Source organism: Ceratosolen solmsi, unplaced genomic scaffold (genome assembly GCF_000503995.2).
Source record: "Ceratosolen solmsi marchali unplaced genomic scaffold, CerSol_1.0 scaffold56, whole genome shotgun sequence".
NCBI lineage: Eukaryota > Metazoa > Arthropoda > Insecta > Hymenoptera > Agaonidae > Ceratosolen > Ceratosolen solmsi.
In genome coordinates, this window is record NW_011948425.1 from 5,839,795 (window position 1) to 5,860,598 (window position 20,804).

Consider the following 20,804-nt stretch of genomic DNA (forward strand, 5'->3'; position numbering starts at 1 on the left):
AAAAAAACAAAAAAACCTAAACGAATGTAATATCGTAAGGAACGTTGTATCTATGGGGGGTGGGGAGGGGGGAGGAGCGATCTATCGGTACCCTCCTTCTCTAATACACGTAACTCGCGAATAATCGGAGCCGAAGGTCTTCGCTCGTATGCGCGCCAACTTTAAGCTGCTTTAAGCACGCCTTTTGATATTGAAGAATTAATTAATCATTAGCGCTCGGGCATTTTTCTCTTAAAATTGCCGTCCACATAAGATAAAGGCCATTGTTAATAATGCCTGTCAATTGCATCGATAGAGCATCCATCCGCAGCTGCTCAAGTCCCACGTTCTCGCACGGCTGAAAAAGATCGAGATTGGAAAAAAGATCGACTGGTCGACTGCGGAAGCCATGGCCCTTGGGAGTCTGCTTTATCAAGGCTACAATGTGAGGATAAGCGGGGAGGATATCGGCCGCGGGACTTTTTCACAAAGGCACGCCATGCTGGTCGATCAGAGGACGGAAGGTGATCTTATCTCCTGCTTAATTTTAGAATCCAATGACGTTTCCAATGACGAATTGGCTTGATTTTTATGGCAGCGTTGGCCGATAAGAGGAAGCTTGTTTGCAGGAGTAAACTTGTTATTAAGGGCTTTTTAATGAATGGGAATGCAGATGAGGGAAGCTTATGAGCGATGATATGAGATTTGTCATTGTTGACATGGCCAGCGGAGGCGATGTACGAGCGCAACGATTTACAAAAATGCCTCTCGGTCAAACTTCCACGGGGTCTAACATTAAAGATTTTGCAACTAACAATAAACGCAAATGTCTGTTCGTTATCACTGTGCAATAAACACCGAGGGGGATTCGAGACGAAGAGACAGGGTGTGGCCGGGGAGCACTTTATTTATTGGCAATAATTCTTTATTTGCTTTCCACTCGTTTGTAGCGATCTACATACCCCTAAACTCCATGGCGGATAATCAAACGGGCAAACTCGAGCTGGCAAACAGTATTCTTTCGGAGGAGGCGGTGCTCGGCTACGAGTACGGTGTGAGCATCACCCTGCCCAACACCCTGGCAATCTGGGAGGCGCAGTTTGGCGACTTTGCCAACGGGGCGCAATTGATAATCGACGTGTTCGTCACGAGCGGGGAGACCAAGTGGATGACGTCGAGTGGCCTCACGATCCTCCTGCCCCACGGTTACGACGGCGCCGGGCCCGAGCACAGCTCCTGCAAACTCGAGCGCTTCCTCCAGCTAACGGACAGTAAGGAAGACCGGCCCGACGGCGACGACGTCAACATCCAGGTGGCTAATCCCACGACACCGGCCCAGTACTTCCACCTGCTGAGGCGACAAGTAAGGGCGCAACTTTACCGCCACGGCTTTGAGAATTGAGAAAGCTCTGCTAGATTATTCCTTTGATTTTATTGTTCAACTTGATATCATTTTTCCGACGTTCCGTTTATCTTTTATTTATTTAGTATTTATTAGCATGGACAACTCGGCCGAATTCTCTCGCGAGTATGCCAACAATGTCTCCAATGGCTTAAAGTATCGGAGATGAATCCAGAGTTTTTTTTTTTTTTTTTTTTTTTTTTTTTTTTGCCAGTTTCGGAACATTCTTAATGTAAAAAGATAAATGCCTTCCCCGACGAGAGTTCGTACGATTCGTAAATAAATGCCACTTGCTCGTAATAATCGACATAATCTCCCTAAAGTACAAGTTTTTAATATAGCGAAATAAATGAAGCTTCGATAACATTGAAAATAATAATTGCAAATTTTCTGTAAGATGGTGAGGGATTTTCGGAAGCCTTTAATAGTCATAGCCCCAAAGATATTACTGAGAAACATTTTGGCTACATCGACATTTGAGGAAATGGCTCCAGGCACGAATTTTAGGCCCATTATAGGTACGTTCATACTTTCATGATCAAGTTATATTCTAATTTCTTGCACAGTCAGTTAAATTAAGGAAAATGTATCTTACATTTATTAAAGCTCAAAATATCTCGTGAATAATTCGAAGAGTAACGATGAAGCATATATTATCTGATATACCAATGAAGTTGGATTCCAATTATCTCTAAGATTCATTTATATACGATGATCCGAGCATGTATTTTCAAAATTTTAAACATTAATCAAACATTGTATGTATTTGGCAGGATGCGATAACAAGGTGAATGAGGATGCAGTCCGTAAAGTGATACTAGTTAGTGGCAAACACTATTACGCTCTTGAGAAATACAGAGAGGCCGAAAGAATTCATGACGTAGCGATTATTAGAGTGGAGAGTCTATGTCCTTTCCCGGTCGTTGAACTTAACGAAGAAATACAAAAATATAAAAATACAAAAAGTTAGTATAAGCCAAGTAAGAGAATATAAATATAAGTATAGATTTTGAATTACAAATGCAACTAATAATTAAATAAAAACGATTTCATTTTACTTTGAGCTTACCTTGTAATAATAATTATTATACATGTATATATATATATATATATATATATATATATATATATATTATTATTATTAAAGCTTTTATTTGGAGTCAAGAGGAACCACAAAATATGGGAGCTTGGACATTTATTAAGCCTCGATTTGAAAATCTATGTGGCCGTCAAGTATGGATTATTATACATTATATCGTCATTTATATCTACAGCTCTAGACCGACTAATTTCTAAATTATTTAAAATCTTTTAGTTACGGTATTCTGGGCGAGAGCCTCTAGCATCGTCAGCTGTTGGCATCGGCCAGTTACATCAATGTCAATCGGAACAAGTTATTGTCACGCCATTTGCGATGAAATGACATATAATTACAATTATTCACGCCAGCTACAGCATAAATATTTATTCGTTTAATAAAAATTTTCATGTATTTTAATCATATTCTACAGTTTGTTTTACTACTACACTCATAGATTTTAATACAAATGTGTAGCGAACGATAAACTCTGTAATTATGTATAATTAATTATGATTGATATTCGTATGGAATTTTTTCTCCTCTTTTCTTTTTTAATAAAAATTTTCATTAAGAATGATTTTATTATCTAAAGAACTTTCTAATAAAAACAAAAATAAAAGCAAAAACAGTCTATATCTATAACACATATAAATATTATGTTATGGGTTGTATCGCTTGGAACCACAGCCATGGAATTGTTTGCGTTGTAATTCTTACAGATCTCTATAGAATCTTTTGAAACACATACGACATTATGTTTTAGTTGCTTTTCCATCGTGACAAGGACGAATTGACCAGGGTTGTCAGCTTGAAAACCGCCTCAGCTACTATCATGAGACCAATTAACACCCTAGCGACACTGCCAATCCCCGCGGAAGACAAGGTAAACAAGGAAATGTAATCATCAAATGAATTGATGTTCGGGATTGGAGCAAAATCGAAGAAATTTAAATAGGAAAGGTACAAGCTCTCGGACGCTTACGTTTTGTGAACATTGAATTTGCGAATTCTCGAATATTCTACGCCTTAATTTTCGGGTGTCCTATAATATTTCCGCATAGCAACGTCGATTGGAGATTCTCCAACCTTCCAAAGCTTTGTCTTTCTGGACTCCTCGAATATTCTAGAAGTTCTGTGAATTTAGTTGAAAGATAAGCACCTGCGAACGGCCTTGAACAGTGCAAAAGGTAGCAGCCGCGAAGGGCATTTCATTACCGTCACTTGGCATTACACAAAGAAGTACCAGAGATTTAGGAACTCTTGCATTCGGTGTAACTATTTAACACCAAGCGCACTAGATCGGAGGATCAGGAGTTTTACACCTCTGACCTCTACATGTAGTGCATGCTAACGGCACGTGGCAACTACCACCAAACTGCAAGATCTCACAGATTCTCAACACTATCTTAGAATCATATTCATTGTGCAGTCTGTAAAATAAAGGGAACAAAACAGCACGATAAGCAAATGTGTTATTAATTATTGAACAAATGGACTAACCCTTCTGCTTGCCCGCAGTCCTGCCACCAAACATCTGGGAATTTAGTCTATTCTAGACAATAGTATACATCCTTCCATCTCATAATTCGAACACAACAATAATGTAATTGTGAATAAACCGTATTAAATGAAGAAGCGCATGTTGTATCGATGTAAACCCCTTTCACTTGCCTCCTTCCCAAGCATACGGGATCCCAAGCTCCCAAGGACAGGCGGCAAATCATAATAAGCTATCGAACATTGGTAGTGTGAGCCAGAATCACACATTTTCGAACAAATAGTGTGATTTTGTTGGTTTATATCCTTCGGGAAGTAGCTCCTTTGTAAGCACGAAAAATGGTTTGGGATTGCTTTTGAAAAATTCTATCTCAGAAATGGCTTGTGGATATGGTAAATTATATTTCTCCAAGTGATCGTACAATCCAGTTGTTGGAGAACGAAAGTCTGGAATTCCTGCAGCTAAATGTATTAAATAAATAAATATATATATATATATATATATATATATATATGATTGACTATCGATTACACATTTAATGATAAATATTACTTAATATCCAATTCTTATTGTAATTAATTTACTTACAAGTTGATATACCAGCCCCAGCCATTGTTATAATTTTTGTAACCTTGTTATCTTTTATATAATCAACAATAAAATGTAAATCGTCAGAATTTGTAAGCAATAGTAGAATATATGTAATATTGAAGAGAGAACAAATACACTCGAGACTTTACATTTTAGGTATGAATAGCAAACTAAAAGGAAATTGTTGAAAATACGTTAATCATATTACAATACGAATAATGCCTTTCTTTCTATTATTTTATTTCATCCCATAATCCGTACTATTATCCGTAGATTGAATTTTCTTTTTACTTTTTTTTTTTTTTTTTTCACCATCTTTAATCACCAAGCGCACAACACATGCTTGAACACACCGATTAATTCATCCTGCAGTTTCCCATTGTCGTGTTACGCAAAGAAGAAAATCCATTTTCGAATTTTCCCATTCGAGGCAGCAGTTGGCAATCGTGACAATTTGTCGACTGTCTATTAGAATTGTTCGAGAGTGCCGAGGAGGACAGTTATGCTCGATCGCAGTCGTCATAATTTTTTGAATAGATTTATCATTATTTTAGAGACTATTGTTACGTTGGTAAATTGTATTATTATTTTCTGTTTGACCGTAACAATAACTAAGAATAATCACAATATAGATGTTTGTGACGTGAAATTATTTAAATTTAAAATTAATCTCATAATGACACTTGGAATCGCTAGATTATTAGACCGCTACTAATAATCCGTCTGATTTATTATGACAATTAATTTAATATAAAAGCTTTAATTACATCGAGTACATTTTTATATTATATGAAGTTGTCAGCACTAGTATAAAAAAAAAAAACCGCGCGTATGGTAATGTAAGCAGTATGCGGATGGTTTATGTATGGAATTTGAGTGTATTGTGTAACATGTAATATTCTTTGTCCATAACCTCAAGACTGCGGTATTCAACTGTAAGGGCGTTAAGATGAATAAAAAATATAAACAATCAAAAAAATCTTTAAAAAATTCGCCAATATTGTTCGAGGATGATGGTAAATAAAAATTTTTGATTTATTTATATCATTGATTTGGTTTGAACTTCATGATTTGTAATTTAAATTGTTTCTGATTGGATAACTAGTTGGTAATTGTGTGTAGTAGCCTATTACAATTTCATTCACGAAAAATAATTCATTTAAATGATCAGGCCAATGTATATATAGATTTTTTCTACAAATCTAGCATTAAAATGATTATTAAAATGATTAAAGCTTTAATGTATTTGTGTAATGCCTGATGTTAAGTAATTGTCAATTTGTTTTTACTCGTAATTACAAGAGAAATTAATAATAATTACATTAGAAAAAAAAAACATGTTTTTATCATTTTTATCCTGTTGCTTTAAATCAATACATTTATAATGATATAACTGATTTGTTATTATCGCATGAGACCTTGTTATTTATATATGATTTAACTATATTGCATTATTTTTTAAAGAGATCGGTACATCGTCGTCGGACGAAGTCAAAGTAATTAAATTAGCAGCGACGCCTCGCTCTAAATCGTATGTGGACCACAGTACTCCGATTAAAAACCGATGTAATATAGATTGCGGCGATTCCCCAGATATGAATTATAACGAAAGTCCGCTAGAGCCATTAACGCAACATCCGCCAAATGAAGTTGGATGGGATTATCAAAGAATTATTAAAAAGGATGAAGGTGCCAAATCTCCAATATCAATGGAAATAAGTAGGACACCCAAGCGAAGTGTTCTATTGCCTAAAAAAAGAAATTCCAATTCGCCTTTACTTTATAAGCCACTGAAAAAGAAACTCATACAAGAAGAGCAACAAGAACACATGGCAGGATTTATGGCAGAACTCAAGGCAATAGAAATGAAAGCGAAACAAATTGGAGAAAAAAACACAGAGGTCGTTTCAAACGCCAAAGATGAAACCGAGAGCCGATTGATTGTTGAGCTAGATAGCCAACCTACAGATTGTTCCGATATTAAGCTGCAGGTATCAGCTATTCAAAATGAGTCCTCGATAGAAGATACGATGGATATAAAAAAGAGCTATAATGCATTATTGGATGATTCGATAGAAGACATAATGGTTCTTTGTAGTCAAGAGGTAGAGGCAAAAGAGTATGGTAATACAAAGATGCAATATAATAATAGTTCGCAAGAGAAAAGTATGTCTCCAGATGCAAGTTTGGAAAAAACGTGCATAACATTATTTAAAGAAAATCAACGATCATTAAATAATAACGAAAGACTTATCGGTGACAAAAACTCACCTACAAATAAAAAAGAATCCGGTTCTCTCGAGATTCCCGATGATTCTTTCGATGAATTTTTTGTCGGTATTGACGATAAAGATATTGGCAAAAGTAATCAAGTTCCTATTGATAATTCGTGTAAATCGGTTGGCCAGAATAGTAAAACTAATGGAAACAATAAATCAGTAGGAGCGAGCACGTTGAATTCACAAAAAAATTCAAGTCAAAATAAATTCTTTCAATCTAAAAACTCAACTTACATTGCACTGCCAAAAGGTAGTTCCGCAACTAATAATTATACAAACAATTTTCAAACTTCGAATGCCTCTGTTCAAAATAAAGTCATCAATACAAAAGCCAGCTTTGGATACTTGAATAAGAACTATGTAAGGAACAATAATAGTTCGGGTTACGAGTCGCAAACCCAAAACAGCGATAGTAATAGTAGTATTAGCACCAAAAGTAGCAATACAAGATTATTTAAGGCTAAAAGTTATTCGGATTCAAATTTCTTACATCAAAATAATTCAAATAATAATATTGGCAATAATTACAAGAGTAATTCTAATTTTAATCTAAATTCGGCGCAACAAGAAAAGGAACAGATTAAGAGTTCTGTTAGTCAAAATGTAAAATCAAATTACTATGATTCAAATTATACGTTGCAAGGTAAAAGTTGGCGTAGAATACAGTCTAGTTCATCTATTGATAAATCGATTATTGACCAGCAATCAAATGTACATAGAATAAGTAATTGTGACAGATCGCAATTACTTTCTACAGCTGCCGATATAGAAAGAAAGCGTCAAGAAGCAATAATGAAGAGAGAAGCAAAATTAAAAATAAAATTTGATCATATGTCGTTAAAAAGATCGATACAACGTCCAATAAAAAGATAAGGTGAAAGTATGTAGAAAACGTCGGTAAGAATTAAGCTTTTGTGATAGTGATTCATGTAAGAACTGTATTATTTGTAAATGTCGATGTTATAAAGTAAATTAAGAAACAAACTGACAAAAACACCAATGATGTCCTTATGTGTCTACTTTTAGTAGGACTTGTAATATATATTTATTATTTGTAAGTTTAGAGAAATCGATAAGCTTATTAATAAAACAACGGCTGTGCCATTTGTAATATTTGATTTTTTATTTTATATTGTCATAAATTCCAAAATTTATTTATGCCTTTAATAAAGTAAAATACGAACGATATAATCATAATTATTTTATACACTTTTCCTATTCTCATACAAGTATCTTTAGAATTACTTTATACTTAAAATAATTATAATAAATTAAATATATATCATTGCATGAAAAATCATTATTTTGCCATTGTCTAGGAATGAAAAAAAAATCGTGAATACGAAAAGAATGATTAAGCAGCAATGGTAGGTAAATTATAATAAGAATTTCATTGATCGAACAGTTTACATATTTTGTAATAATATCGAATCGTCGTAGTCACTAAAAAATTATTAGAAATTCATAAAAGCCCATTGCTTCTCGAATTTTAACTGACCTTCGATACCCTTTCTACGAATCTTTCGTAATGATTGGCATTTTCGTATTTTGCGCTCATTGATCAGTCTGTCTCTATGCATACAATTTTTTTAATTAAATTACAAGTTTTTCGAGTAACGGTTCTCACAGTATTTACACAGTATCCCATAAAATCATCATGTCTTATAATTCTGTGTAACATAAGCTATCGCTTAATTTAATAATAATTCAGTCTTACAGACAAGTGTCTTTCACTCTTAAATTATCATGTATATCCTGAAAGACACATCTATTTTTCATTTATTTATTTCACGCTTTAATTCATATGGACGATTTAATTTCATTATTAATACAAATTAATAACAGAACAAGTATTATAAAGTCTCTGTTTTAAATTTACCTCTATGCTTTGTAGCAGAATTTACATATTTTGCGAAATACGTAGAATTACGCTCGAAGTTGGCGCGGCCTGTAATGGGGGGGGGAGGGGGGAATGGACAAGTCTAAAATTTCCGAAACTTCGATTCGTCCAATTGTATGGACAAACTTTTTTAAAGAACGCAATACCTCATGGATGCCGAAAAATTACATGCGACTCTTACAAAATTATACTCTACACGTTAGAATTGATCTCTGAAACTTTTAATTCCAGATGTACCATGCTTGCGACACGGATATAATACATACATAAACATATATATCTATAACTATATATTTATAGATATATATATATATATATATATATATATATATATATATACACACATCTATATATATATATATATGTATATATATAGATAAACATTTGTTGTACATAATTTAAAGTCTATAGTTATTAGAATAATATTCAACATGATAGCCCATGATGTGTCTGTAAAGAATAAAAAGTCACTTAAAAAAGTTTCGGGTGAGTAATTGTTTATGGACTTCCAAAAATGTCTTATGTTGAATTAAAGCGATAAATCGTTCTTAAAACAACTCGATTGTTTATAATATTGCTTAGTACTTATTCTGTTTTAGTACAAGTACCGGTGGTCAAGGAATCGGAAGACAGTGATTCTAAAGAATTTGATGATTCGGATGCAGAAAAAGCTGGAACTGATAGTCCTAATGAAGAACTGGAAAACAGAAAAAATATTACTACCGACGATGAAACAAGTTCTGGAGCGGAAGGAGATGAATCCGATGCCAACGACGACGATGAATTAAATAATGTTAATAGTACATTGAATCAAAATAATCCTCATTGGGCAGATGCTATGAAAAAGGTTTTAGGTACTAAGAAACCAAAAAGAAAAAAATCTATAGTTCTGTCGAAGGCCAAGAAAATAAATGAGATATTACCAAAGCCTAAAGAAGTAGTACTGCCGTTCGAAATTGAGACGAACGAAGGTAAAATAAAAACAGAAACGGTAGAAGTAACGGAAAAAATTATAAAAGATGAAAATCTTGCCACACAAAAGAAGCAAAGGAGAAAAATTTTGGGAAAGAAGATAAGAGTAAAACCATCTGTATTGGACAGAGACTACGAAAAACGTTTACAAAAAATTGCAACTAGGTAGGTAAATTCATAATCAGATAAACATTAAGGTTTTCATTCGATTGTAATCGAAAGATACCCAAATAGAAAGTATAACAACTAATTAATTTTCTTTAGTGGAGTTGTTCAACTGTTTAATGCGGTGAAGCAGCAGCAAAAAGATATTGAAAATAAAATAATTGAAGCAGGACCATTGGAAAGGAAAAGAGAAAAGGCTTTAAAATCCATTAACAGACAAACATTTTTAAATGTTTTAATGGGTGGTACTAATAATTTGGTAGAGGATAGTGCAAAAAAACTTGACAAAGAAGACGAACCAAAAAAAGTATGTCGATTGATTTTAATCCTTAATGATTTTATATATTCAATTGTTCTAACTACATAGAATAATTGATTGTTTTTAATTCAAAAAAATCTTATTAAAAAAGTTTAGTCGATAAATTGTACTTTTTACGCTGACATTAGAATTGAAATTTTCAAATAGAATTAATTTGGTAAAAATGTACAATATTTCTAAAACTATTATATTTTTTAGGAGAATGAGGTTTGGAGTGTTTTGAGAGACGATTTTGTCATGGGAGCCAAAATGAAAGATTGGAACAAGGATAACAAAAGTTCCGACGAAGATTCATCACCTCCGGAAGAAATGGATAGTGATTGAAAAAAAAACTAGAAGTATAATTTTATAAATTGTAAACTACAGTCAATATTGATATATTTGTATTACAAGTGTTTACAAATACTTGAGATCAAAGATTGAAAGAGAATACAATATTTATTTTAATAAAATTTGAAAAGATGAGATCATATTTTATTTCACATATTTCAGTTAATATTATTAACCATCGCGTAACCTTACAATTCCTTTCCAATTACTTACTTTTTTTTATATAAATCTATGTATTACATCAATGAAAACACATCTTACAGTTATTAAGCTCAAAATATCTCGTGAATAATTCGAAGAGTAACGATGAAGCATATATTATCTGATATACCAATGAAGTTGGATTCCAATTATCTCTAAGATTCATTTATATACGATGATCCGAGCATGTATTTTCAAAATTTTAAACATTAATCAAACATTGTATGTATTTGGCAGGATGCGATAACAAGGTGAATGAGGATGCAGTCCGTAAAGTGATACTAGTTAGTGATAAATACTATTATTTTATATTGAGCTTACCTTATGATAATAATAATAATAATAATAATAATAATAATATATATAAGCTTTTATTTGGAATCAAGAGGAACTACAAAACGTAGGAGCTTGGACATTTATTAAGCCTCGATTTGAAAATCTATGTGGCCGTCAAGTATGGATTATTATACATTATATCGTCATTTATATCTACAGCTCTAGACCGACTAATTTCTAAATTATTTAAAATCTTTAGTTTAAATACATTAACTCACTTGTTTTCATTTTATGATCACGTTCTTGTCTGATTGATTAAATATTGTTGATTCCTCTAATGGTTTATCATTCATTGGTTAACCTGCGCATTTTTATATAATTAACAACCGCAAATTGCCTATAAATACATTAAAATATAAAAATTAGCAATATAATCATATATGACTTATTATTTTCTAAATTTAGGCATAAACATATTGCAATGTAAAATATGTTATACGTATCACTAAACTCAAATTTCTCTTTCTTTTTAATTTTTAATTTGGTAATCTGTTTAATAATTTATACTTATATAATACCAATATGACTGCTATTGTCTGCTTTTAAAGCTAAGATTAGTTTAAAAATTTCCTTATTGTAATTATTTTTCAATTATTTACAAATAAGTGTTTTTATCATTATTTTATACACTTTCTTGTTGCTGCTTTGTTCACTTAAAATCTTAGATTTGCAGGTTCATCTGTTTTAATATACTATTAATCGCTATTAACATCGGCTTTCTCCTTTCTTTTTATCTGTAAATAAATAAATATAAGTATAATGACAGATGATTTTAAAATTTTACATAAACTTACAGCATCGCTATCCAGACGTCGATGTTCTTCCAACATAAGAGTTTTTAATTCTTCCTATAATGAAATATTCAAAATATTTAATAAAATTATAATGTATACTATGTAGTTGTAATATAAATAAACTACATACTCCCCACTCCAGTTTATCAGCCAGTAATTGGCAGCCCTCGTCACATTCGCCCAACCATGCAACATCTCGCCCAGATTCAAAATTCATACCCCTACTGATACCATAACATTTTAATAGATCACTTTCAACTCCAACTTTCTCTTTATTGATGAGTAATCTTGGGCAATCGGTTAGTACACTAGAATATTTAAAAATTGATTGTACATTAGTTTGGACCAACTCACACTTGTGTGCATCAGTATTACAAACTTACTTATCTATAAGCGAGGCGAAAGGTTGAACAATTAAACTTGAACCCATTATTATCAAAAGTTCCGCTAATACAAAGTCTTCGGAGAGTAATGTATGGAATCGCTCGGATAACTTTTCTCCAAAGAAAACTATATCAGGCTTAATAACTCCTTTATTACAATTTTCACATATTGGAATAATATCTTCATTGATTTTTGCTAAAACAATGTTATTAAAAAAACATGATTAAAGTACTTGATAAAATAAAGTAATAGAATGTTTTATATAACCAAAGATTTTTCACATTTCATCCAGTCCAAATTGAACATAGTTTTACAGTCTAAACAGTGGCCGGTATGAAATGTTCCATGGGCTTCGACTAATTTTTCTTCTGGTAATCCGGCCATTCTTTCCAAGTCATCTACATTTTGCGTATAATGTCGCAATAGTAATCCTTTCTCGTGTAATAAGCGTATAAAATAGTGTGATTTTGTTGGTTTATATCCTTCGGGAAGTAGCTCCTTTGTAAGCACGAAAAATGGTTTGGGATTGCTTTTGAAAAATTCTATCTCAAAAATTGCTTGTGGATATGGTAAATTATATTTCTCCAAGTGATCGTACAATCCAGTTGTTGGAGAACGAAAGTCTGGAATTCCTGCAGCTAAATGTATTAAATAAATAAATATATATATATATATATATATATATATATATATATGATTGAATATCGATTACACATTTAATGATAAATATTACTTAATATCCAATTCTTATTGTAATTAATTTACTTACAAGTTGATATACCAGCCCCAGCCATTGTTATAATTTTTGTAACCTTGTTATCTTTTATATAATCAACAATTCCATCTAACGATAATTCACTGAGAATATTGAATTTATTTTCACTCGTATTGGGATCGAAGATGTGCATCGTTTGTTCAAAACATTCACTAAACTTGTTTATTCCTGAATCTGAATCCTGTTCTTCAGCTTCATCGCTGGATGAGCTCAAACTTTCATTCTCAACTTTGCCATCTGTAATTATAATAGATATGTTTAGAAATATTATCTAGCGCACGTATCATGTCAAATGGAGAAAGTCAAAATCAATAGGAGTAATGTAATTTCGTATAACCTGATTAAAAGTTTGTATACACGCTTATATATATATATATATATATATATATATATATATATATATATATATATATATATATATATATATATATATATATATATATACATATGTGCATTGAAATAAAAAGTGAAATATCATCATAGTACGCAAAATATTAATGTATAAAATAATTAGCGAATATAGCTCACCTTCCCTGTTCTCCTTGTCTTCCTTTGGATTTTCCATCACACTTATACTCGTTATAAATAAATAATTTAGTAAAAACACCGACGAAAACTTTTACGTAAAATATTCGTATACTTTAAAGTTTTCTAAAATCAACACATACAACACCTATATATATAGATACACAGATATATATATATATATATATATGCATATGAGCAATTACTCTTAAAAATCCACAATTATTGAATCACACCGTTTACATGGCTACATTAAAGAAATGAAACGCCATATCCGAAATAAAATGGAAATAACGATCGCCAATGCAATGGTAAATGACGCAACAATTGTGGTGACTACGATACTATTGGTTTGTCAGAAGAAGCTTTTCTCTCAATTCGATATCCGTATATGCCGCGGGCAATATTAAATGGACAAGCGAGGAAATTGAATGGAATACGTAAGTTAAAGTTTTGTAAATATGCGCAATTTGCAATAGTAATGTTAATGCGCTAATAAAAGAATTATTGACAAAGACAGGGATGTCAAGTGAAATTTTTTCCAGCTATATGTAGGTAATTTAAAAAAAAATAAAAAAAAAAAATGCAAAATTAAAGTGATGTCGCAAACGAATGGTTTAGTTTTTTTTCTTTTTTAGCTTTGATTTGAATATTAAAAAAAAAAAAAAAAAAAAAAAAAGGAGCGCGCTAGCGGCTCTCGGGTGAGAATGACGAACGAGGTGTATTAATAATAAAAGGCTTTCAGTTATTAAAGCTTTTATTAAAAGGAAACATGAGATCATTATATTTTATTCCACATATTACAGTTAATTCATATTTAGTTTATCGCTAACATTAATAATTAATAGTGCATATGATGATAATACATTACACAAATACTATTTAACTTTCATGTACATACATATACAACGATATATTTGTGCCATAGATTTTTCAATATCCTTTAAGCTTGTGATAATTATATAATCATTGTGTTTCTGTCGGATGATACTATAAACACGCTCTGTTAAATGTAATATTGTTATAATAATGTATCGGTGTCTCTCATTGCCAGAGTAGCCCGTGAAGATCTGCCGAATTTAATTCCATTTTATTGATATTGTTTGACATCGTTTAAAAAAATAAGCTAAAATATGGATTCTGGTCGGTCATTGCGCACTTGAATTGATTGGTAAGTCTTTGGACGTACCATATTAACATCCATTATTGATAATTTATGCGATTCTTTTTTTTTTTTTTTTTTGTTCTATAACATTTTTGGTAAAAAATAAGGTTTGAACAATTATCTAATTGGTCGTATATACTGTACACATATAAAAAGGAAACGCAAAAGTCATTGATTCATTATAAAAATAATGTCCGATAAACCGCGCATATGCATTGTTCTGGTAATGTGTGATGGAAATCATTATCCCCCGATGGAACTTTATAAATTATATCGATCGTGCTACTTTACGTTAATCCCTCATACAATTCGCATTCGTAATTAAACGAACGAACTCGCTTAACATCATACGTCGAGCCTTGAAAATCGTTCAAACCCTACTCTCACGTATATCGGCTAGAGCCTTAAAATTATTAGGATCTTCCTCGGCAGAAGCTTCTTCGCTTTCCCCGTTTTGTCCGTTGAAACGGCCATCGGTCTCGCTCTCTTCGCTTGTGTATCTTACGTCGAGGTTATCGAAATCCCAGTTCTGTTCATCCATTGATATTCGGCTTTCTCGATACATCGTGACCGATTCGTTTTCCATCCTCTCCTCGGACCTTTTAGGTCTTGTGAAAACTCGATTTTCCGTTGGTAGATTTTCAATCGAGTCCTCGTTCCTTCTTGAGTCACTTCTGACATTATTTCTTGAGTTCATTACGTCGTTTTGTGACTTGGAATTTTGACTCCAAGGGTGGCGAAATCGATTGTCTACGTTATTGTCTGTGAAAAATTTAATATCCTATATTGCAAATGTATGATAATAGATGGGAGTAGTTTTGTTGTATGGTAAATATTTCATTAAAGTCATTTCTTTTTTTTTTTTTTTTTTGCAATTTTGGATTTTGCAACATTTAATTCATAAATATGACTATGAACTCGGTGCTAACATTTTTTTACTAAAAGAATGTGCAAAGTTTTTCGGTATGCTTATTAAAAATAAAATTTTGGAAAAGTGTTTTGTTATATACTTAAAAAAAAACTAATCGCTAATTAATTCAAATTAACGCAAAGCGATGAAATTATTGTTAGATAATGTCGAAAGTATTTTTCTAAATTAATACAAATTTTATAAAAAAATTAAAAATTAGTAACATTTTTTTTCTGTTTTTTTTTTTCTTTTTATCATTGATTTATAAATTGACGAATATCGTTAAAGTATATTTAACATATATAACAAGTGTTTTTAATTTCTTCTTGTATATAAAATTTATTGTCCACGTTGCTTTATCAAAAACCTGAAAAAAATATTCAATTTATATCCACTCACTACTTACTTTAAATCAAAATTCATATTATCATTTCATTTTTATATTAATTTACATAGAGCTTCTTACTTCTCGATTCTCACACAAAAATCCTAAATTCTATCTATTTTTTAATATTAAATCAAGATGTTTATCCTACACTAATTTACATAACTGCCTTAAAAATATTGGATACAGTGATAAAGTTAATTTTATATTACACGGTTAACATTTTCTTTCTTCCGCTTTTCAATTTATATTTTATTGCAAGTAATTTTATTTTAAAGTGATCCATATTTATTCTCCCTATATTTTGTAAGTATTTAAAATATTTTACAATTTGCATTATACACTGTATTATGCAATGGCAGTTATTATTTTCATAGTTTATTAAAATATATAATAATTACAAAATTTAATATTGAAATTAATCAAAAAATATATGATAATATGTTTCGCAAATATAATCTGGATACAACCATTCAACCATCTTATATTTACTATCTATTATCGATTTAACAGGAAGTTCAAGGTAATTTACTATGTTAACAGCCTTAGTGAATAACTTACGGGATACTCGAACAATTTAAATGTCTATCCAATCATTTTTCTCATTCGCACTCTGGTCTCATTCGGCTCATTTTTACCTTTATTCGCATTTTTAATTAATTTATCGTTCTTTCATGCAGATCTAATAATATATAACATTTAAAACCGAATAAAAAACATTGCATTTTCTCCATTTAATTATTCATGATGGATCTGGGACGACATCTATAAATTATTATTAACTCGTACTTTGTATTTATATAAACGTGAAAAACTTATTTAGCACTCTCGACTGAACTATAATTTGATATAATTTAATTGCTTTAAAGGAACCGTGTGACTTCTTGAAAGTTATAAATAATTAATGTAATACTTCGTACAACTGTAATTGGAAGAAAAATTTTCTTTTAATTTCTTAATTATTTGTCTATAAATATTTTATGCCTTGCTGCAGGAATGTTTCCAAAAATATACATTTTTGCAAAATATTTTTCCATTTGATATATATATATTTAGCTTCTAAGAAATAAGTAAAACTATATAAAAGTTGGAAATTAACGTAATAGCTCATTAATTATTGAATGCGTTATGTATCACAAGAGGATTAAAATAACGATTCTCTATTATTCAGATGACATTTATTTATATCACATTATACATATATATATATATAAGTTTACAGTATTTTAGTATTGTAAAATTTGGTAGTACTGGGTGGTAGAGTTTCATTAGTTTTCAATGTATTAATAGCAATTTGCAACGTAATGGGATATTTCAAATAGCATCAAATAGAAGGTAACGTGTAGCTTGGTATCTTCTAAACTTGAAAATTACTTTTCATAATATACTAAAGAATAATAAATTTTACTTTAAAAGTACTAGTCTTATAATTATAATGTAAACGAAAAGTATAAATATCACTACTCAAAGGTGTGTGTAGAATACGAGCAGAATTTTTATCCAATACCTTTAAGCCATAACTCGTTCGTTATAAATTAAAATTTATTGTCTTTTATCGTATTCGTACATAATTCCAATTTTATACCGAACCCTGTTTAATAATATTTATTTTAAGCGGCTTTCATGAAAATTCGACCCAAGCATCGCTTCCAAAAATATCAACTTTCATAACAATGGTCTTCGTATATAGCTTCGCATTTCATTAATCGCACAATAAAAGTTTAATCGAAGCACCTAAGCTCATTGGCCACAATAAATTATTATATGCGTAATGGAAGCCGCGTAGAGAAGGATTAATAATTCGTAGATAAGTCTTAATAACGATGAGGATAAAGGTCCTCCGTCCGCATCATATTTTTAGAAAAATTTATTTAATTTTGTAACGATTTAAAAAGGACGTGCAATGTCTAAATTGCTCACGTGACCTTCGTAATCGTAACATTGAATTCGTATTTCGTGCTGCATAATTCACATTTAATGATCCAAATCAATTTTTGAATATGTCCTTTCAGTCGAAGATCTATGTGACTTATAAACGAAGGCTTTCGGAATAAGAAATGTTAAATATTTCAATCTCGGAAGCGAATTGATTTCGCTTAAAGCTGCACACCTCAACTAACCCCATAGTTTGAAAACAAAAACAAAAACAAAAACAAAACAAAAAAAAAACAAAAAACAAAAAGATTAAAGGATTGTCATCCTTCAAAGTATCGATTTATTTACTACATCATCGTTAAGACCTATTGGGTATAAAGTACCAGTACGTACCCGAGTACTCCTCAACGTCGGTCCTGGCCCCGCAGGACGTCCTCCTTGGTCTCTCCATCATCTCGGCGGCGGCGCTACGCCGCCGCTGGCCTCGGCACAGACCCGCCAACTCCTCGTAGTAGCTGTCAAGGGGGTTGGTGATAAGCGAAGGATTACGCGGTAAACTGTGACTCGAGTAGCCCGGGTAGACAAGGCCTTGGCCCACTGGATGACAGTCCTCGAGACTTCGCATCTCGATCACGTCCTCTTTGCTGTCGCGTCCGTAGCCCTGGAGCTCGATCTCGAACGGCAAGTTCGCCAATCTGCACACGCGTGTCACGTCTTTTTTTTTTTTTTTTTTTTTTTTTTTTCTTTTTTTTTTCTCATTCTTTTTACAAATCTTCGGAATGGAGCAACGAGAGAGGCTGGCATAATGCACAAGCCAAACTCTGTCGCATTGGCATTCCTCTCTTCCAAAGCGCCCGAAATCAAAGTCACGTAGCACTCGGGCTGCTGTCACTTTTCACCTTCAATCGTCATTCGTCGAGGATATCGATATCCTCCGATGTCATTTGAAACGAGCAACCCGAGCGTTACGCGAGATTTTTGGCGACGTTCGTGAATAGAGGGATTAAATGGTGGGACCGATGATTGAAGCGGCGACTAAATTAACGCGATGAAATTGTTCGATATCGATTAATTCGAAATACATTAAATTCCATGCCATCGTCCTCGCGGCTACAAAGATCATCACCACCTTCGCTTCTCCCTTCTACCAAAGTTCCTACGCTCAATCATAGTCCCTTATCGATAATCCGACGTCGATAAGAATCCATCTCGCATCAAGTACCTGTGCAGCAGTATATCGGAGTAGGACGGTGGCATATCCCTCCGCTCGTCCTTCCCATAAATACTCTCGTACGTGGGTGGCGGGAAGCATCCGAGCGAGCCCATGCTATCCTTGCTCGGTGTTTCCGCGTCCATTTCAATTATACTGCCTTGGCTGTTCTGGTGCTGGTGATGGCGAGTCACGGCTACGGGGTTTCGCTGTGCGCGCATCACACTTTCGCCGAGCTCCACCAAATCCAGTCCTATCGGTAAAGAGGAAGAAAAAAAAATGTTCGAGTAAATAAAGCGTCGGCGCCAAGTGCTGAGCCGTGGGATAATATATAATATGCCAGACGTCGTTCAACCCAAAACTCCTGGACGATGCGTGTGACGAATTACGAAATAACGCCTATGAGACGCGCTAAGGATAAGCTGCTCGAAGGCCCGATCATACGGTTGTCTCGCTTAATCCATCAGTCGCGAGGGCGCGCCGTATCCTATCCCTACTCTCCAGCCCCTCCCTCAATCGCTACCAATCCTCCCGAAATTCCCCATTCCGCGCCATTCGCTAACTTCCCTCTTTATATACGTCGTTATACGTGACGAGATAGTAATGGAGGGGAGAGGCTCTCACCGCTGCTCTCCGCCTGGAATTGGGTGAATATCGTCCCGTCGACGACGAGCATCCGGCCGTGGGGCAGGAGTATGATGGTCGGCGTGGCGAGGATCGGCTGATCGGGATTACTGGTAGTGCCGGAGCCCGGGCAGCCGGACTCCGAGTCGCCGTCCTCGAGGCGACAGCAGCAGTGCCGCCGGCACAGGGCGCGACAGAACGGGGCTCCCCAGCAGCAGTAGGCGAAGATGAAGCAGAGGACGGCTAGCATGACGAGGAGGGCTGCGACACCCTGGCCCTGCTGGGCCACGGCGGTACTCGTGCCACCGGCGAGGCCGACCCCGAAGCCGTAGCTCGCGGCGCCCCCGGCACCGCTGCTGCTGCTCATCGCGCCCGGCTCACCTGCAAGTGACAACGTCCTCTTACGGTACGGCTCTGCGGGACGTGTAATGGGAGATGAGTGGCGATGGCCAGACGTTCCTAAGGTTGCCTCGGCTCGGCCTTCGGCATCATATGCCATACGTCTGGCTCTCGTCCGGCCCAACCTCTTCAGGATACTTGGCCGACGTATATAATTATCAGGACAATTGTCAGTTGATGTTATTAATGCGCGCGCGCGTACTTGCCTATTGGGTGTTGAGCGGTGTGTTGGGCAAAATACGGCGTGCATTGTAAATTCACAATTAACATCGAATAACGTTGTATTGTGTATTGTTGCTTTGACGATTGTCGGCTGTGAAGGGCTTGGAATATTATTTAAACACGCCGCTACCGGTGTGCCGAACGACATTTCAAACGATTAACCACTGAATAATTCAGCAACGCAGCGTCGTAATTTATTGCGTTGCAAGTTAAAATTGTCAAGGTATCGGATGGATGCCCGACATACCGAAATTAATCAATTGATTTTAAACTTTGTCGTTCTCTACGTTTAAGTAAATATTACCGACGGACATCGATAAGAAGAGCGATAATTTATAATTAATGAACGAAGAGGGGGAGAGCAAATGGCATGATAAATACTAATGAGAAATGGGCGACAACCAACGAGCTTACCAAAAACGTTTTCTTTTTTTTTTCTTTCTTTTTTTTATTGTATGCAGTGATAAATCGACATTTCGCAGT

At 33.7% G+C, this 20,804-nt stretch overlaps 6 protein-coding genes across 6 annotated transcripts in view; 3 read left to right on the forward strand and 3 right to left on the reverse strand.

Annotated features, from left to right (window-relative positions):
• Positions 1-3,015, forward strand: part of LOC105362936 (probable 2-oxoglutarate dehydrogenase E1 component DHKTD1 homolog, mitochondrial) — a 9,416-nt gene extending 6,401 nt beyond the window's left edge. The window contains 7 exon segments of the mRNA XM_011500486.1: positions 177-212; positions 298-503; positions 930-1,342; positions 1,779-1,899; positions 2,155-2,346; positions 2,529-2,614; positions 2,697-3,015. Of these exon segments, the coding sequence (XP_011498788.1) occupies positions 177-212; positions 298-503; positions 930-1,342; positions 1,779-1,899; positions 2,155-2,346; positions 2,529-2,614; positions 2,697-2,804 (1,162 nt within the window). The 3' untranslated portion in view covers positions 2,805-3,015.
• Positions 3,016-4,160: 1,145 nt separating this feature from the next.
• Positions 4,161-4,964, reverse strand: LOC105362938 (NAD-dependent protein deacetylase sirtuin-2-like). Its single transcript, XM_011500489.1, has 2 exons — positions 4,549-4,964; positions 4,161-4,421 (listed from the first exon to the last, which is right to left on the reverse strand). The coding sequence occupies exons 1-2, from the start codon at positions 4,571-4,573 to the stop codon at positions 4,222-4,224; spliced, it is 225 nt and encodes a 74-aa protein (XP_011498791.1). The 5' UTR covers positions 4,574-4,964; the 3' UTR covers positions 4,161-4,221.
• A 425-nt stretch (positions 4,965-5,389) lies between these two features.
• LOC105362939 (GATA zinc finger domain-containing protein 8-like) lies at positions 5,390-7,921 on the forward strand. Its single transcript, XM_011500490.1, has 2 exons — positions 5,390-5,567; positions 6,016-7,921. Exons 1-2 carry the CDS (start codon positions 5,501-5,503, stop codon positions 7,701-7,703), a joined length of 1,755 nt encoding a protein of 584 aa, XP_011498792.1. The 5' UTR covers positions 5,390-5,500; the 3' UTR covers positions 7,704-7,921.
• Positions 7,922-9,098: 1,177 nt separating this feature from the next.
• LOC105362940 (RRP15-like protein) lies at positions 9,099-10,564 on the forward strand. Its single transcript, XM_011500491.1, has 4 exons — positions 9,099-9,216; positions 9,330-9,867; positions 9,967-10,174; positions 10,385-10,564. The coding sequence occupies exons 1-4, from the start codon at positions 9,162-9,164 to the stop codon at positions 10,508-10,510; spliced, it is 927 nt and encodes a 308-aa protein (XP_011498793.1). The 5' UTR covers positions 9,099-9,161; the 3' UTR covers positions 10,511-10,564.
• Positions 10,565-11,748: 1,184 nt separating this feature from the next.
• LOC105363047 (NAD-dependent protein deacetylase sirtuin-2) lies at positions 11,749-14,735 on the reverse strand. The gene is made up of 7 exons (XM_011500617.1): positions 14,721-14,735; positions 13,001-13,277; positions 12,513-12,869; positions 12,231-12,426; positions 11,978-12,155; positions 11,848-11,901; positions 11,749-11,787 (listed from the first exon to the last, which is right to left on the reverse strand). The coding sequence occupies exons 1-7, from the start codon at positions 14,733-14,735 to the stop codon at positions 11,749-11,751; spliced, it is 1,116 nt and encodes a 371-aa protein (XP_011498919.1).
• On the reverse strand, positions 14,401-20,068 carry LOC105363048 (uncharacterized). The gene is made up of 4 exons (XM_011500618.1): positions 19,701-20,068; positions 19,089-19,329; positions 18,260-18,561; positions 14,401-15,458 (listed from the first exon to the last, which is right to left on the reverse strand). The coding sequence occupies exons 1-4, from the start codon at positions 20,065-20,067 to the stop codon at positions 15,067-15,069; spliced, it is 1,302 nt and encodes a 433-aa protein (XP_011498920.1). The 5' UTR covers position 20,068; the 3' UTR covers positions 14,401-15,066.
• Positions 20,069-20,804: the final 736 nt, after the last annotated feature.

Bases quoted from the DNA above. Each gene is read 5' to 3' on its own strand.
- LOC105362938 (XM_011500489.1), bottom strand. From the start codon at position 4,573: ATGGCTGGGGCTGGTATATCAACTT. The intron at 4,422-4,548 runs GTAAGTAAATTA...TAATACATTTAG, and splicing joins TGGGGCTGGTATATCAACTT to CTGCAGGAATTCCAGACTTT.
- LOC105362940 (XM_011500491.1), top strand. From the start codon at position 9,162: ATGATAGCCCATGATGTGTCTGTAAAGAATAAAAAGTCACTTAAAAAA. The intron at 9,217-9,329 runs GTGAGTAATTGT...ATTCTGTTTTAG, and splicing joins GTCACTTAAAAAAGTTTCGG to TACAAGTACCGGTGGTCAAG. The intron at 10,175-10,384 runs GTATGTCGATTG...TATATTTTTTAG, and splicing joins AAGAAGACGAACCAAAAAAA to GAGAATGAGGTTTGGAGTGT.
- LOC105362939 (XM_011500490.1), top strand. From the start codon at position 5,501: ATGAATAAAAAATATAAACAATCAAAAAAATCTTTAAAAAATTCGCCA. The intron at 5,568-6,015 runs GTAAATAAAAAT...TATTTTTTAAAG, and splicing joins AATATTGTTCGAGGATGATG to AGATCGGTACATCGTCGTCG.
- LOC105363047 (XM_011500617.1), bottom strand. The intron at 12,870-13,000 runs GTAAGTAAATTA...TAATACATTTAG, and splicing joins TGGGGCTGGTATATCAACTT to CTGCAGGAATTCCAGACTTT. The intron at 11,902-11,977 runs GTATGTAGTTTA...ATTTCATTATAG, and splicing joins CTGATAAACTGGAGTGGGGA to GAAGAATTAAAAACTCTTAT.
- LOC105363048 (XM_011500618.1), bottom strand. From the start codon at position 20,067: ATGAGCAGCAGCAGCGGTGCCGGGGGCGCCGCGAGCTACGGCTTCGGG. The intron at 18,562-19,088 runs GTACTTGATGCG...ACGCGTGTGCAG, and splicing joins TCCGATATACTGCTGCACAG to ATTGGCGAACTTGCCGTTCG. The intron at 15,459-18,259 runs GTACGTACTGGT...AATTTTTCACAG, and splicing joins CGACGTTGAGGAGTACTCGG to ACAATAACGTAGACAATCGA.